At 38.2% G+C, this 18616-nt stretch overlaps 1 protein-coding gene across 3 annotated transcripts in view; it reads right to left on the bottom strand.

The window, feature by feature from the left end:
* Nucleotides 1-4722: 4722 nt before the first annotated feature.
* LOC139937018 (uncharacterized) overlaps nucleotides 4723-18616 on the bottom strand; it is a 38710-nt gene continuing 24816 nt past the window's right edge. For all 3 annotated transcript variants that reach the window (XM_071931958.1, XM_071931957.1, XM_071931959.1), the window contains exons 8-9: nucleotides 15718-15854; nucleotides 4723-14115 (exon numbers count right to left, since the gene is read on the bottom strand). In XM_071931958.1, coding sequence (XP_071788059.1) covers nucleotides 12391-14115; nucleotides 15718-15854 — 1862 coding nt within the window. In that variant the 3' untranslated portion in view covers nucleotides 4723-12390. The remainder of the gene's footprint in view (nucleotides 14116-15717; nucleotides 15855-18616) is intronic.

Genomic DNA, 18616 nt, shown 5'->3' on the forward strand with positions numbered 1-18616 from the left:
CAAAGGCTTGGATGAAAAAAAGTCTGGCCCCTCTATGCAATGAGAATAAGACCTTTGAAAACGATATTGTGTATATGGGAAACTAGATGGTCAAACCGTGATAAAAGTCTTGAGTTTTATGATTGGTTTAGTTCTTATTAGAACCCAATCATAAAACTCAGACTTTTATTACGGTTTGACCATCTAGTTTCCCATAAACACAATATCATTTTCAAGGTCTTATTCTTATTGCATAGAGGGGCCAGACTATCTTCAATATGTACAGCCAAGTGCATACCATAGAGTTATATATAAACACTAGAGGGCGCACGAGTGATGCTTCGTGCACAAACGCCACGGGACCGCAAGATGACAAGCGCGTCATTCTGCACGCGCGTTGAATATGAAATGCACGTTGGAGGTTTTTTATATTGAACGCTCACGCGATGCTGTTTGTTCAACTTACAAAATGGCCGCACAAACACACGCTGTGAGATAGCTGTTTTGTCAACTTAGAAAATGGCCGCCTGCTCGCATACCGGGACGCGTATATAGGCCAGTGCGCGCTCTAGTTCTTATATATAACTCTATGGTTCATACTTCCTGCGAATGCAAATGTGATACGAATTTTGACTTCACAAATTCGCAACGAATATTTCCCAACAGTTGGGCTGACTCTTGCGAAACCTTCGCTGCGAAAACAGCCCTGTGACGTTAAACTCGCTTCACATTCGCAGGAAGAATAAACCGGGCTTAATATGTAGTTTTATCTTAGTACGTTATAGCTTTTGGGTGTTTATGCTTTCAAGTGCATTTGAGGGATCGTAAAGAAAATGCCTTTACAAGAATGGTTCAGAGAGTTGGGACGTCTTGCATCCTTAAAGACAATAAATAATTGTGCCACTATTTTTGCGTTTCATTACTTTTTCCAATTTAAAGTAAAATATGTACTTGACAGTATGATATGTCACAGTACTTCATACAAATTTTAGTTACTTTAAAAGCAAAAGTTGCTCTCAAAATTCTTGCGTTTGAAAAACAAATTTGCAAGGCACTGCAGAGGGTCAAATCCGTTTGGAACCTCTTTTTTTCACAACTCTCTTCATCCACTCAATAACACCTAGAGACTCCAGGGTCACAATTTCATTGGCCAACTTGGTTATTATTTCAGCCAATCAGGTACACTTATCAGATAAACTTTTCCTCTTGAATGCAGCTCCGCATCGCTCAAAAAGAGCAGGGAGCTGTACAGCGACAATCAAATACAGTTATCAGTTTAAAAAATAAATCGGTAATCACATGGTGCTACAATTTCACAAACAATACTTTGCACCCAAATAACTTCCCCTTTGCACACTAATATCTTCACCTAACATATCACCACAACTAATGAACCATATAACAGAATAATTGTGCTCTATGTGATTACTGATTCAATCGCAATACACAATATTTGCAAAATTTACGCAATGCTGTGCGATTCTTACGAAGGTGTCTTGACACACAAGTATTAAGTCACTCACGAGTTAAAACAAAAAGTACCAAATTCTTAACTGATATACAGTGCTCGATATTGGCTGAGGTAATTGCTTAAGAAAGTTGTCAGGAGACTTGGAGTGGGGGGTAGGGGTTGATAGTGGGAATAGTATTATCTAGTGCCTACTTAATGTACCGTAGTTTATATCTATTTAGTTTTGGTGCAAGACGTTGTTCCTAAATTAACACTCTATTGTCTTGTGCCCCCTGTCCGAGCACGACTCGAACGATAGGGGGCACTGTTTAGAAAACTTGAGTTCGTTTGTTGCTTCTAACAAATGGTGAGGCGCCAGGCACTGTTGAGTTGCAGATAATGCATAAGAACGTCTTGCACCAAGACTTAATTTCTGGCCAATTTCATAGAGCTGTGAGAAGGCATAAAAAGAAATTTTCTTAGCAACATTTTGCTGTTTCTGCAGCTCCATGAAATTGGGCCATGGTGTAGTTGTAATGTATGTATAGCCTTATAAATTAAACTGATGCCGATCTACAGAGTTATAAACTTGGGTGCCGTAGAAATTTGGAGCCATATGGGAGTTTCCCCATAGTAGGGGTTTTCACCCATCTCGTAACAAGCAATTAACGCAGACATTGTTGTTCATATGTAGTAAATATTTTTTATGTTAGTAGTGGTAATTATTAAATAATCAATTAAAGTTGAATGAGGCATCATTTTGACATTCATTGGAACCTGTTCTCTTCCCTAATTATCGACAATTTGTTAAAAACATACAGAATGCTCCGAACTTTGACAGACTACAGCCTAGTTCATACTTACTGCGACTGCGAATGCGACATCACATGGCTGTTTTCGCAGCGTTTGTTTCGCAGGAGTTGAACACAGCTCAACTGTTGAGATTTATTCTTTGTGAATTTGTGAAGCCAAAATTCAAATCGCATACGCATTTGCAAGAAGTATGAACCAGGCTTAACCTAGTCAAGATGTTGAACGGTTTACCAATAAATCTACATACAACAGACATAGAAACAGTAAAATAAAATACACTACCTTAGTGCTATTGGAGTCGAGTACTGGAGTGTCCGAACTGAGAGAGAAGAGGTCATCAGTTCATCTTGCTGTTTCACCGAGCTCAGGATCGGATCAATCGCTGTACATTATTGTCTGCTGTCGGCACATGGGTCGTCACTCCATCTTGCTGTTTCACTGAGCTTTGAGTTTCACTGAGCTTTCACCGAGCTTTGAGTTTCAGGGAGCTTTGAGTTTCACTGAGCTTTGAGTTTCACTGAGCTTTGGATCGGATCAAAAGCTGTACATCCTCATCTACTGTCGGCACATTGCAAAGACTTGCCTAGAAAGTGTTACAGTTCCTTGAAGAAGTAGTAGAGACATCAAAACCCTTCAACGGTTTTATCTTCTACCGTCTAGAGAAATCACCCAACAGGCAACTCCTTCAATGGTTTTACGTTCTTCGTCTAGAGAAATCAACGGCCAAGCAAATCCTTTGATGGTTTTACTTCTTCATGTAGAGAAATCACCCACCAGGTAACTCCTTCAATGGTCTTATGTTCTTCGTCTAGAGAAATCAACGGCCAAGCAAATCCTTCGATGGTTTTACTTCTTCATGTAGAGAAATCGCCCACCAGGCAACTCCTTCAATGGTCTTATGTTCTTCGTCTAGAGAAATCAACCCCCAGTCCAATCCTTCAATGGTTTTACTTCTTCATGTAGAGAAATCGCCCACCAGGTAACTCCTTCAATGGTCTTATGTTCTTCGTCTAGAAAAATCAACGGCCAAGCAAATCCTTCGATGGTTTTACTTCTTCATGTAGAGAAATCACCCACCAGGTAACTCCTTCAATGGTCTTATGTTCTTCGTCTAGAGAAATCAACGGCCAAGCAAATCCTTCGATGGTTTTACTTCTTCATGTAGAGAAATCGCCCACCAGGTAACTCCTTCAATGGTCTTATGTTCTTCGTCTAGAAAAATCAACGGCCAAGCAAATCCTTCGATGGTTTTACTTCTTCATGTAGAGAAATCGCCCACCAGGCAACTCCTTCAATGGTCTTATGTTCTTCGTCTAGAGAAATCAACGGCCAAGCAAATCCTTCGATGGTTTTACTTCTTCATGTAGAGAAATCACCCACCAGGTAACTCCTTCAATGGTCTTATGTTCTTCGTCTTGAGAAGTCGACCCCCAGTCAAATCCTTCAATGGTTCCATCTTCTTCATCCTCCAAACACTGTTAAGCTCCTCAAATCCTGCATTCCAACCCCATCTCAAAGCTTATAAAATGAACCAGAACAAAAGCATACTACACAATGGAGTCACCTGGTGTGTAAAAGTCACTGTAAAAGTGAACAAAAAGCACCAGTAACTTTATACAAGTTTCAATGTAATGGAAGCCATTCAAAATAAATGTAATGTGAATCCACTAAGGTCAGATTCCCCTTGGTTGACAACTGATAAAAAACAATGTCAAAACGACTAATGGTCACTTTCTCCATACACAACATGGGGTTTGTCAATTTCTAAAGGTTATTTCAGCCAAAAAACATGAACGATACGCAGGGTTTTAATTATGATCCAACTGAAGTTTTATGAAAAAACATATCACTTTTTAACTCCAAAATTTGAATCTGAAAATCGTTACTGACGGTTATGATTTTCAGATTGTTTTTTTCCAAAAGCAGATTACTCTTCCTGCATTGACATAACCACTTAAAGGCACTGGACACTATTGGTAATTACTCAAAATAATTATTAGCATAAAAACTTACTTGAGTATGAGTAATGGGGAGATGTTGCAAGTGTAAAACATTGTGAGAAACGGCTCCCTCTGAAGTAACGTGTTTTTCAAAAAAGAAATAATTTTCCACGAATTTCATTTTGATAACTCAGAATTAGAATTTGAGGTCTCGAAATCAAGCATCTGAAAGCACACAACTTCGTGTATCAAGGGTGTTTTTTCTTTCATAATATCTCGCAACTCCGACAACCAATTGAGCTGAAATTTTCACAGGTTTGTTATTTTATGCTTATGTTGAGATACACCATCAAGTGAGAAGACTGGTCTTTGACAATTACCAATAGTGTCCAGTTTCTTTAAGATTGTCAAAAATATCTCAAAAAAACGCTACTGCCTTTTGAAACTATATTTTCAAGGGTTAGTTTTATGGTTTATACAAGTTCATATAATATCAAATTTGCAACGAACAATAAAAAAAACCATGCAGACAAGTGAGGCTACAGTTTGCTGTTGACAAGCGCTACATTTAATATGAACGACTATCGGTAATTATTAATAAGTCTAACAATATATTCTGACATAATTACTTATGAATTACTATGCTATACACTACATGGTAACATCTCTACAATTCCTTATGTACATGAAATTTCATACACAGTAAGGACTGTACAAGTCTAGTGTGCATTTGAGCTCCATTGAGGGTGTGAGTTTGATTTCTGGGCGCTTCAATGCAAAGATGACCCATCTAAATTCCCACTAAACTTGCACAGTCTGCTGAGATAACATAAACTGAAACTATCATCAATGTAAAAGGTGATTCCCTATATATATATAAAAAAAAAAATACATCTTACAGTGGCAGTTACCGTGTTAAGAATCTTGATGTGATTTTAGGTGAACCTGTGGCACAATTTCATAGAGCTGCTTTTAAAAGCATGAAAAAGTAGCTAAGCTCATCAAAATGTTGATTACCAGAATAAGGTTACCAACCGATAAACCGATTCCCATGAATGGTTTTCCTGCTACTAAAATTGCACTTAGCAGAACTTGTGTTAAAATAGTTTATTACTGGATGGTTAACACTCTTTTCTGCTTAAGCTGCTTTATGAAATTGAGCCCTTGTTTTGAACTGGTCTTTTGTAATTAAAATTGGGTTTACAAGAAAAAGATTCTTCCCACTTCTTTATCGCAAGAATTGTTATGACATGACATTAAGAAAATAATTTCTAGCAACCTATCCACAACCTAACCAAGGTGTCAAGGCATTCAATAAAAAACATTGACAGATATAAAATAAATTCGTTTTTAACCACATTTTATCATCACCTAATAAAACTAGAAATAACAAGAAAATTGAACTTGCATAAAATTTCTTAAAATGTCCAATTGATTTCAATATTTCATACGTGTGTACCTATCCTTCCTCCAACAAACAAAAATAAAAATAGCAATCTAAATAAATAGAACATAGATAATAAACAATTAGTATCAACCTTAATTTAACCATTTTCTTCAAGCACCATCAAAGAGCTATTAGAATGAAATGCCAAACATTGCCATCTTTTCCTGATGTGAACACATCTGCTAGTCTTTCCTCCTGTCACTCGCTACTGATTCATAGCTGGCAGTATCATCCTTTCCTTGTATTATTATCACAGCTGTGAAACCAATCTTAAACAGTCATTCTTGAATCAAGACTAATTTTAATAATGAAATACATTTCCCCATAATGGAGTTGGTGTGCAGCATTTTTTGTATTATTAAAAACATATACATTCAAACAAAAATACACTTAAAGGTTAAATGCATCGAAAATCAATATCATAAATGACAAACGCCAAGGCTAATTTCATAGAGCTGCTGACTGCTAAGAAAAACTGAGTAAGCAACCAGTCTAAAGTGCTATTCACACGACAGCATTTTAACTGGGGTCCCTTGATAACTTTAGCATGGTTGTAAAATGTAGCAATGTTTGACAAGATTTCGCAAGAGAACTTGGACAGTAGAATTTTTTTGTTTGTCCTTTCACAACGGACATTTTGAAAAATTGTACAACCATACTACAATTTAACAGGGGACCCCTGCTAAATTGCTCTCGTGTGAAAGGGGTATAGTATTATTTCTTTTGTGCTTAGCTGCTTTTAGGTATTAAGCAGCTCGACAACATTAGTTTCTCAGGTTTATACTTTTTATTAAGAATATGAAAATAACAGATGTTGAATGAAAACAAAAAGTCAACATATTTTGTATTTAGAGTTGCGTGGACTTATTTATTTTTCACTGAAAGGAATATTTCTTTGAATTTTTGACAGATGCTGTTGGGAAATGAAAAACAAACAAAACCTGTTGTATATGCTGATGAAAATGCACAGATGTGAGATGAAAGGTTGTTTGTACATGACTAATGGATGTGAGACAAACATCCAATGTCATGATCTCGATCAATAACTCATTCTTAGTTTATAATTAACTACCATTATCGTTTGCAGATTCTTTCGTGCAGATTCTTTCGTTCTTTTTTAAATTTATAATTTATAATTTATTTCAAATTTAAATCTACATTTTCGGGTCAAATGGGCCAAAAATCGGACCTAGCATCCTTCAATAAGTTTCAAACAGCATAGTGAAAAAAACCAAAAAAACATGGGTTTAACAGTTCCACGAATTCCAAAAAATTGTTTGTTCACCTATTTTCATGCTAGGATTCTATCACAATCAAAATCAAATGCAAATAACTAAACTAAATTAAAATGTACAAATTTGTAAAAATTATATTTAAAAAGGGAGGATAAATTTATAAATGTCCTTATTAGATTTTGTAGAGAAGGGAAAACCATTGCTAGAAAGGTGGAAAAGAGCATATTGACTAAACTCGGGTTAAGGCTCTTCAAAAGTTGTACTTATTACAATGAAATAAAACATGGAATGTGTTTATATTTTCATAAACAATAATCCTTCTGCAATTAAGTAGAACCGGACATGATAGTTTTACTTTGGACATAAAAACCACTACTTGTACATGTAGGTATGCAAATTCACTGTGACTGGTGAAGTGGTTAGAATCACAATGTTGTGGGTTCGAATCCAGCCAAGTTGACCCCAGACTTCACAATAACTAAAATAAGTATTGGTGTCCATAGTTGCTAAATTACAAGTTATTGATTTATGCAATTCATCAAAGGTATTTTAGAATAATTTTCCTATTTCAACATCGGTGTGTGATTCACATTGGAAATTGAAGTGTCCACCGACACATGAACTTTGTTTTAAATTATTAAATAAATAAATAAATTTCAATTGCAAAAAAAAAAAAAAGGTTAGAAATGTATTGTGCATAACAGATTCAAGAAAGTTTTACCAAGATGATAGTCAATATCTCTCTTTTGTATAATGGCTTTATAAAACTTCAAAAACATGTCTTGTTTTTTTTTTTTTAAGCGCCTTGAGCACCTTATCTGTATGCTATAACTGATACAACTTCTTTCAATATTATTATCAAATATTCGAACATCTGTTCAACCATCCATTTTGCTTTTTACCAGTTTATTTTTAGGGAAAACAGTCATACAATATTATTTAAAACAACCTTACTCGACATAGTTTCTCAACTACTTGTACAGTTATTAAAAGTTACGGGTTCAACCTCACAGCGCAACATTGATACATGTACCAATTAAAGAAGCACATGAATTCAAATGAAACAATAATAAAAAGCTCGTTTTTAAAAAATACTTTTTTTGTTTTCTTACAAAAAATGCTGTCAGTGCAGTTGCTTAGTTAATTAATAAAAAAATCTTGCAAATTCTACGATAAAAAAAATACAAAGAGCAAAGCACAGACTTGCAGCTGAACTTTCACTTTAAACAGCAACTATGTACTTGTCCTGATTTTTGATCAGTCTAGTTTGTATGCACTGGGCGCCATTTTAGCAAGCAATTCTTTCAATGCAACACTAGATCAGTACAGACAATGACCATTGCTACACAGGACGAGATATTGGGCCCTGGGCCCTATTTCATAGAGCTGCTTAGCACACAAATTTGCTTAGCATGAAATTTTTGCCTTGATAAAAAAACAGGAATACCAACCAAATGTCCATGTGATTTTCAGGATAAGCAAACAACGGCTGAAAACCAGTAACGAGCATTATGAAACTAATGGAAATTTGGTTGGCAATCCTGTTTTTATCAAGGAAGAAATTTCATGCTAAGCAAATTTGTGTGCTTAGCAGCTCTATGAAATCGGCCCCTGGTAAGTTTGCATCCACTTGCCATCTAGAGGTCCCCATTGTACAAGCAGCTTGTAAAGGGCTATCAGGGTAGCTGCATAATACAGTAGAATCTACAAGGAGTCTACATACTAAAAAACACCAATAGGAACGCTACATGATTCAGAAGGGTTAACTGGACATCTATCCTAACAGTTTTGCATCAGTAGAACCCCCTTCAATGGGGGTAGTTCATCTGTCAACTTTGCGTCAATGCGTATTGCGTAGCACAAAGCACCATCAACACAAAATAAGGTGCTAATAATTATTCACTAAAACTTCATTTCAGATGATCACATTTTATAAAGCTATACCACTCCGTGAATAGTCAACGGTCAAAATTGAGCAAGTCAATAACAAAAAATGTGTTTTGTTTTTTAAAATTATGAATAACCATAATCTGCATAAAGCAGTTTGTGAATCAAAAAATTGAGGTACATGTAATTTTGTATGAATACAGGTAAGTATTTGACTGAATTCTAAAAAATTTACAATTGTCATGATAGTTAATACAGCTTATGTTATTTTGTTATGATGTACATTATACATTAATGCAGTTTGTTATTTACACATGACTTTAGCTTCTCTCAAATGAATCCAGGGCCCAGTTTCACAAAGCTGTTTTAAGCAGAAAATACTGCTTGACAAATTTCTTTGCTTAGCAAAAATTGAGTCTAGCACCAGCCACAACAATTTAATGTAATTTGGGCTGGTAACATGTTTCTGCTAAGCAATACTTTTCTGTGCTAAGCAACTTTTTTGTGCTTACAGGCGTTGTAAAACTGGACCCAGAAATGAGCAGGTACTCCCACTAAGATCTTAAAAAAACAAACTTGTGAGGACCTGAAGTAATCTTGGGCAGAGGCGTTGATCTCTCGGACAATCTTTGATGGTGCATTATAGCAAAGGCCAAGAAAACAACAGATTAAACCTTAAAGGATTGGGGTACTTTTTGTAACACAAAACACAATGTCCACAGATTTACATTAAACTTACGCAGTTTGAAGATAATGATATTAGAAGGCTTCCCTTCAAATATTACTTGCTGAGGTGCTGTAGATTTTTTTAGAAATGAGTAAAACAATCTCACGAAAATACATTTAACATGCTAAAATAATTTTTCTCTCATTTGAGGCGAATATTATTTTTGTGACTTGTTTTACTCATTTCTCAAAAACTACAGCACCTCAGTAAGTAATATTTTAAGGGAAGCTTTCTACCATCATTATCTCATGTAAATCTGTGGACATTGTGTTTTGTGTTCTACAAAAAGTACCCAGACCCTTTAACGAGGACTTCACCGTGTTTACCTGCCGGTAACATCCATCAAGTGTGGGAGGAACTTTTAAGAGTCTTCATCTGTCAAGATCCTGAGCCGATGCATTTCTTAAAACCCCGATCTAGTTTACTTGAAACCTCTTGGGAGATGTTGGGAGTCAGACAGAGCACCTTCATTATTTGTGTCAATATTGAATCTACCAGGAGTGGTCCTCACGGGTAACTTCAAGAAAGCGTTATTACATTTAAAGCTTGGACTTGGGACTTGGGAATCTCGGCCGAAAGTCAGTGTAAACATGGTAAATGGCAGTAGAATATTCTACTTGAATGCAGAGACCGTACAATTGCCTTTATGCATTGACGTCACTAAGCAGCTATCTTAAAGACAGTGTACACTATTGGTGATTGTCAAAGACTAGTCTTCACAGTTGGTGTATCTCAACATATGCATAAAATAACAAACCTGTGAAAATTTGAGCTCAATCGGTCCTCGAATTTGCGAGATAATAATGAAAGAAAAAAACACCCTTGTCACACGAAGTTGTGTGCTTTCTGATGCTTGATTTTGAGACCTCAAATTCTAAACTTGAGGTCTCGAAATCAAATTCGTGGAAAATTACTTCTTTCTCGAAAACTACGTCACTTCAGAGGGAGCCGTTTCTCACAATGTTTTATACCATCCATCTCTCCCCATTACTCGTAATCAAGAATGGTTTTATGATGATAAATATTTTGAGTAATTACCAATAGTGTCCACTGCCTTTAAAGAGACATGTTGCTTTGGTTTGGGTGAGTTGGTCAATGAAAAGTGTTTGAAAGATGTTTTAAAAGAAGAATAAAATGATCCACACTAATATGCCATGAAATTGCTTGGTTTTCCTTTTATTTTGCGAACTAACACGATCGTGTTAGAAGTTCACGGCGTATAAGTAAAACCGTGCAATTTCGACGTATTTTTGTGTGTATCATTATATTCTACATGTACTTTTAAAACATCTTTCCAACCATGCATTTTCCAACAAATGGTTTTAAAACGCTTTTCATGGACCAACTTGCCCGATCCAAGACAACATATCCCTTTTTGAACAATGACAAACTTTGAAAAAACAAGCAGCTATTTACGTGCGGCCTGATCAGTGATTAGCGACCTTCTTTTTGACCTCCAGCTGAGGTCGCTCTCTCAATGACGTCATGTGCATATAAAGTCTATTGGTAGATAAAACTTCATCATACTATTTTTTGTGTACATATTATTATTTAACTCTTTATACAGTTGAATGTTACATTGTTTACATTTGCATTTTACATTTTAAATACTTTACAGCTTTTGAGCAAATCAGTTGATCAAAAACCAAAAAGCAATTCCAAACTGACATCACTCTTCAAAAGTGATCTTAAAAATTAATTACACTAATGTAAACAAAAATTAGTTACCATAACAAAACCAAAGATAACGCATCCACTTTATACAATATTTTCCATCTCAAAGTCTATTTCACTTTCAGATGGCTCGGTTCTTATCAAAATTGAATGATAACACCAAATTAAAAATGTGTTAAATTATTCAGAACAGTTCATTATGACAATGAAATACAAATAGGAATCCCATTAGTTTAACATGATCGTTTGTAACAACATTTTATTGTCATGGGGATTTTTAGGAACTTGATCTGTGATATTTCCAAAACTCTCTGTCCCTTTTGATGCATGAAGATTTTTTGATTTGAGCTTTGAAACTACAAATTGACAAGTTTGTACTCAAAACATTATTTCTTGTGATGAGTGCATCTACTCTGTAGTAGTCAACTTTCTCATCGTCTGACCACTCAGTTTTATTCCAAGTGTGGTTTTGAATGATGTATAAAATATGCCAGCCATTAGGAGTAGAGAAACTGTCTGGGGTATTTATGAATAATGTATAAAGTATGCCAGCCATGATGTACCGTTGGATTGAGGACTGTACCGGTAACTGATTAAACTGGGTCAGGTTTACTACTACTACAATCAGAGCCATACAGGTTGCGTGTTGAGCGACCCCAACCATAATATGGTGTAGGATTTTAAGATAGGTTTGCGCTAACACCATGTGGGTATATCTTTTGAGTAGTATTGGTTCTGAAAAGAACCGGTGGTTAACGACTCAACATTTCGATCAGTATGCTCTGATCGTCTTCAGGAGAAACTACTCAAAAGAGTATTCACATGGTGTTACCACAAACCTCTCTTAGTTATATACTTCCACTACGCAAATTTTAAAATCCTGTGTTAGATTTTGTTAGAGTGAGAAAGGATCCTAAGAAATCATTTAAGGGAGTTCAGCCCGGTTCATACTTCCTGCGAATGCAAAGCGAATTTGACATGAATTTGACGTCACGACCCGCCTTTCGCAGCGATATTCGCAAGTGAGTAGAGCAGAGTTCAACTGCTGCGAATTTTTCGTTGCGAATTTGTGACGTCTACATTCGCTTTGCATTCGCATTCGCAGGAAGTATGACCCGGGCTTTAGTGTTTAACCAAGGTGTGTACTGTCAGGATAATGTACTCAGTGCCGGCTCTACCTCATCAGGACTACATTGAACCCTGTCTTAATGTAATACTTCTCTCTCAGTCACTCATGATCAGACACAAGACACCTGGTAATTGGTACATGATGCAGCATCAGCCCCGCCCCAAACCACGCTCTCATCATCCAACTGGAAGGTGTTATCAGTCACCCCTCTCCTATGCCCATTCACAATCTTACCTGTTGGAGGGAGGGGCGTGTCTCCATTTGTGATGTGACCGTTAGGGTGTATAGCATGACCGTTCTGAGTCAGGTGAGGTCTGTTGTTACACTGGTCGCCTGAATTGTTGTTTGCACTGTGCTCCGATGAGTTGTCCGATGAGGTTGCGCCGTCGGTACTGGATTCGGGGGAGCTTTCATCCGATACGGAGCTCCCGTCGCTCTTATTTTGGTAAACTGAGAGTTTCTTACTGCCACCGATTCTATATGGTGTGACCTTTCTCTTGGTCTTCTTCAGGTCTATATTGATTCCACAGTCTCTTGATTTGGAGTTTCCGTTAAGCGGACTGCTGATGTCGGATTCCTCACTGGATCTATCTCCAACTGACCATGATAACGGTCGAGTGTTAAGAACTGCCTTCTCAGACGGCTGTACCTTTTCCCTTAGTAAAACTAGCGGTTCTTCAGCTTTGGCCTTGTAGTGTGTCCCATTTGTGGCGACTTTAACCGGGTGGCACTGGGGGTTTACACTGTCCATTTTGGCAATCCCTGTTTGTACCTTGGTCGTGGGACCAGAATCAGGGATGTACACTGCTACTAGTTTCTTTTTCGATCCAAGCTCGTTACTCGGTAAAGGGAGTGTGTTTGGTCGCCGACTGTGGTTGGAGTCGGAACTATTACTTGACCCCTCTGACAAAGTGGACTGCAGGCTGCTGCAGGATCCCTTACTGGAGAAAGAGTGCTCAGATATGGACGATTCCATTCCCTTTGCATGGTAGTTCTGATTGGGGCTTGTGATGTTCACCTGCTCTGCATCTCTGGCCTGCTGTCTCTGTTTGTTGACGTCGGGCTTGGCCGGTTTGCTGGATCGTTGCTCGGCGGCGACGTCGGCCAGGGAATGATTGGGATGCGAGCGTGCTCTTGCTTCATTGACTGTGAGCTGACCCCAGACCGGTAGGCTGGTAGGTCTGTGAAGGTTATGCCTCTTACTCCACACACCTAGATTATCAGTCATCTGATCACCACCTAGGCTTGGTCTCATCTCATGCATGACAAGCGGCTGACTCGGAGACGTAGTAGGTTCACTGTAACCATAACCCTCACTGGAGCTTTCTGTAGGTGTGCTGTAAGGTCGACCATACTTGAGATCTGAGGTGAACCTCTCGATGTTTTCATCTGAGTAGTGGAGGTTCTTGGGGTCGACGATCGGAGCAATGGCTGAAAGATCGATCAGATTCAGATCAGACTGGGCTGAGAGACTCGTACTGATGGTATCCGGGGACAAGAGTCTCTGACGCTCATTCTTTTCTAACATTGCACTCGACGGCATGTACCGCGTCCCAAAGTCATCTGACGAAGAGACTTCACCCTGGTGAGGTGCATGATGCGTTGAATCTACTGTGGTGACTCCTAGAGGGCGCTCTGGCAGACTACGAGACTGAGTACACGTAGCGACTGTCATCCCCTCTGAGGTGGGGTTGATGGTTGGGCTGACCGTACGGTGTTTGTCCCACAGAATCATCAGCTCAATGATGCGCTCTTCCACACACAGAGCGGTGAGTCGTGCCTCGGAGTCGTGATCCCAACAATCCTCAATAGTTTCTTTCAAAGAACGAAGCGCCTGAAGATGCAAGACAATTAAAGACAATCAAAACACTATCCAAACCCATACTCTATTCCCAACAATAATACACAGTTACTTTTATAAAGAGGTTTGTGCTTGGGGTAAAGCAAGCACAGGGATGATGGACCAGCTTAAGGGGCTGGGGTGGAATTCACAAAGAGTTAAGATTAGTTTAACATGTATCTCAAGTTACTTAGGACTAGCCGTAAGCTTTTAAAATCTCCTAGGACAAGTCCTAAGTTAAGACTAGTCCTTACTCTTTGTGAAATTTACCCCTGAACCCACTTGCTATAGAGCGAATGTCTTAGTGCACAGCCACAATCATGAAAACCACTGATGTAGCAGATCGCTGTGTCAATGATGAATAAAAAGTGCTTGAGTTTATTGACAAGATTTCCAAAGAGTTACTCAATATTTATCTGTTGTTCATTTGGTGTCTTTGTAAAAAAAGTGTACCCCTGACAATCTGACAAAGTGGCTGTGCACCTTAACAATCATTGACATTTACTTTTAAGGAGGGTAGTGACTTGGGGTAAAGAAAGCACTTGGACGTTGGAGCAGTTTAGAGGGCCTGAATCCTCTCTCTGGAGAGAATGTCTCAACAATCTTTGACAGTTTCTTACCAGGGACATGGGGCCGGAAGGTAAAAAAAGCAAAGTTTGAAAACTTGACAGAACTCCAAGAGCAACTTAAAGGGTCTGAACCCATGACCTGTACTCTTGAAGGGGCACAGCAATTTTCTGAATAATGTATGCATTGGAACTTTGCAAAGGACACCACAGCAAAAGCACAGGGCACCATAAGCCTTTTTGAGATGTGGCGGACACAATGCTACAGCACTATAAGTTTTGGGTAAATTGGTGTGTATACACCCAAACCAAACAGTACAATCCTATCACATGTATCACGTCCGCCATACTTCAAAAAGGCTTATGGCAATGGACCGTTCCGCCTGTCCACTAAGCTCCGCCCACCGCAAACGTGAGCAAGAAACGTGTACAAACACTCCCAATGACATTCTGCACGATTCCGCCGGGCGTGACAAATATACGCGCACACATGACCGAGTTTGTCCGACCACAATCATTGCTGTGATTGGTCAAATGGGTGAACGCGCACAGTTTGATTGATAGGCCGGATCGGTCCATTGCTGTGGGTACCGTGGCTGAATTCGAGGCCTGCAGATGTCCCATCCACAAATAATCCTCAGTAAAGCCTGATTCATACTTGCTGCGAATGTGAATGTGATACAAATTTTGACGTCACAAAATGGCAACGAATAACTCGCATCAGTTGACTTTTGCTGCAAAAACAGCCTTGTGACGTATAGACCGATCTATTTAGCTCCGCCCCATTGCGTATTGACCAATCACAACGCACTGAAGGTCCAACACTCGGGTCCGACATGCGTGCGCGTATGCTTGGCGCGCGCGACAGAGTTGTGCAGAAAAGCATTGGAGAGCCCCAGGTGTTCTTGCTCACACGTGCGTCGTGGGCGGAGCCTACTGGATCGGTCTATTGCATTCACAGGGAGTATGATCCGGGCTTTACACAATCTCTGATAAAAAGTAACATTTCAGAGCTCTTTGTTTGTTTTACCTGGTTGTTTTCTTTCCAGGCGTCAGGGAAAGCAGGTCTCTTCCTCCCTCGGGATACATGGACCTGCATGTCTTCAAAGGTTGGATGTTGGCACAGCTCGTCAGAGAACGGCAGCTTGTATGGTGGTACTTCACCGCCTGAAAGACAAGACAAAAATAGATGCTGAATTAATATATCATGGAAAGTTGTTATCTAATAGATGTTAAATTTGTATCGGGGATAAAGAATTCATTTTGGTCTTGACCCCCATATACACCACTGTGTGTTAGCACTGTATACTCATGGGGAAAGCCCTGTCTTGTCTTATTGACCATTTAACATTATGTTTAGTATGTGTTGTTTGTGGGAATCTCCATACATGTATGTATCTACATGTAAGTTAAACAGTTCATATTTACATCGGTTATTTACTAAAGCTTGCAGACGTTAATTGTGGATTGTTTAGGTTGCTGGCAGAATGTTCATAATTTACATGCCTGAGGCTAAATGCACTGCAGAGCCTTGTAACTCATTACATAGTAGGCTCTAAAAATTAGTGGGTCTCATAATTCCACAAATTCATGAACCCTGCCTCTTATATTTCTCTTTGTTCAAGTGCATTGTGAGTACCTTATTGGTGGATGCATATTTACATTGTATTGTATTTCATGTAAGACTGCATATTAAATTTAGTAACTGAGTGCTGCAAGTAGTACATGTAGAAATCCCCCTTTAGTGCATGCATTATGTACATGGAATACAGTCATAAAACATTTACTTGATAGATGATATTGTACACTAAACCTCATCCATGTCATCATCGATCAATAAATATGACAAGAATTTTGAGTTATACTGTCTGCGTATCCTAATCACTCAGGATACTTTTCTACATACATTGAACACTGTCTACTATGTACATTACACTGCATAACGTGTATAATGTACAGTAGGCCTACATGTATAATATGACAATTACATAAATGTATGTGTGATGCCAGACTACAAATGTATGTATTAAGTCATGCATATGTTATGTACAGTGTATGCTCGATTTCACAAAGCACTAAAATTCATCTTACTGTACAACTTTAGACACTGATGTACTTATACATAAGATGAGTTGTAAACATCATCAGTGATTTGTGACGTCACACTTTGCTTAGAAATTAAGATTGATTCGGAAAATCTTGGCTCGTTGTGAAATCGACCCAAGACGCAAACTTGTTTGTACATAATGTGTACATAATGTGTACTGTTCAGTAATCAGTATTCTGCCTTAACATTTTGGTTTAACACCATTTGAACCGAAATAACATGTCCTTTGACCCCAAAGTCAAAACAACCAAAACTAATATCTTTTAGACAGATCAATCAATCAAACTGTTCGGCAAAATATCTGCAAGTCATCCAACTTCAATACTGACATTTTATTTGGCACTGATAGACAAACTTTAAAAAACACTTATTTTCATTGACTATAAAGTCTACAGAAATCCCATTTTATTTCCATTTTATTTCTCAATTCACGAAATAAAATTGCTCATTTAGTAATACAATATGCAATTAATAAAAGTGTTAATAAATTTTCTTCAACGACTGCCCAGATATTGTTTCCCTTCACTGGAAAGCCAGCGGTAATTTCATAATCTGAGTCAGTTAATCAGAAATAGAATGACCTCAACAGGTGACTGTACAAATACAGGTGTCTCGTTGATAAGCTGCTGGCCAGAGGGCTAGTAATATTGCACCACGGCTAAATTCTCACGCCCGTGCCCGCGTGTGCTCAACTGACTGATATGTAGTTGGTGTCATCTCCGGACATTAGTCACAGCTGAGTCAGAGATGTTTGTTGTAGTCAGCCAGGTATTCTTGAATCAAATGCTGTGGTTTTTTTACGTTGTGTGTGTGTGAAGGAAATGAATGAATGAATGAATGGTTGAAGATGAAACGTCCAAGTGCAAATTGACGTCTTTTGGATTTTTTGTAGTCGGTACCCTGCTGTGAAACCATCTGGGTGTCTTAGTATTCATTTACGTACATGTACATGTACAGTGTGTACAGTATGTGTACTATATACATGTACTAAGTACATGTAGTACAGACCATTGCAAATGTACATATGACAACGCACATCGCAAAAGTACCAAAGATGGATACTATACTATTTGGCTTCACAGCACAGTGAATATTAAAAAAGAGATTGAACAAAAAAATTAATTAATTAAAATTTAAAACCCATTCAACAATCTTCCACTAACATGACTAATAATGATTATAGTAGCTCGTGCACGTACGCACTATGGGCTCTCTATCCATGATGCATATTGTAGGTCTAGCTAATCAGACATTGTCAGACATGTTCTTATCTATAAATTGGGCATGAGATTCAGTGAATGATTTCGTCCAGCAATTTTTCTTAGCATGAAGTTTTGACTACATGTAAATGCTGAAATTGAGTAGCAAATCCTGTTTTCCGTGTAGCAATTGAAACATGTGTAGCATTTTGCTTTGATTCATGTGTGTTGTATACAACACCGTACAAGGGAAATCGTTCACTGGTATTATCAGAAGAGTGGGGACAGTAGAACAAAGGAACACAAAAGGGACATAGCTGTACTCACATTGGAATCCTTCAATTTTTTTGCCCTCACATGTTTTCATTTTTTGTAAAAATGCCAATTATTTTTAAGACAGTTTTTAGGATGAGTGTGCTCAGTTTGGTTTTACTGGGCAGCACATACCGATTGCTGGCGCCGACCGGTGAAGACCAGTATTTATAACTGATGTACATGAACTACTTTTATACAACTCTGCAGCTGATTTCACGAAACGCTAGGATAAATCCTATCTCGAGTTAGGACGACTAACTAGTCCTTAACTTAGGATTAATCTTAAGGTCTACATGCTACAGTGCAGG

The sequence above is a fragment of the Asterias amurensis genome, chromosome 5 (assembly GCF_032118995.1).
Source record: "Asterias amurensis chromosome 5, ASM3211899v1".
NCBI lineage: Eukaryota > Metazoa > Echinodermata > Asteroidea > Forcipulatida > Asteriidae > Asterias > Asterias amurensis.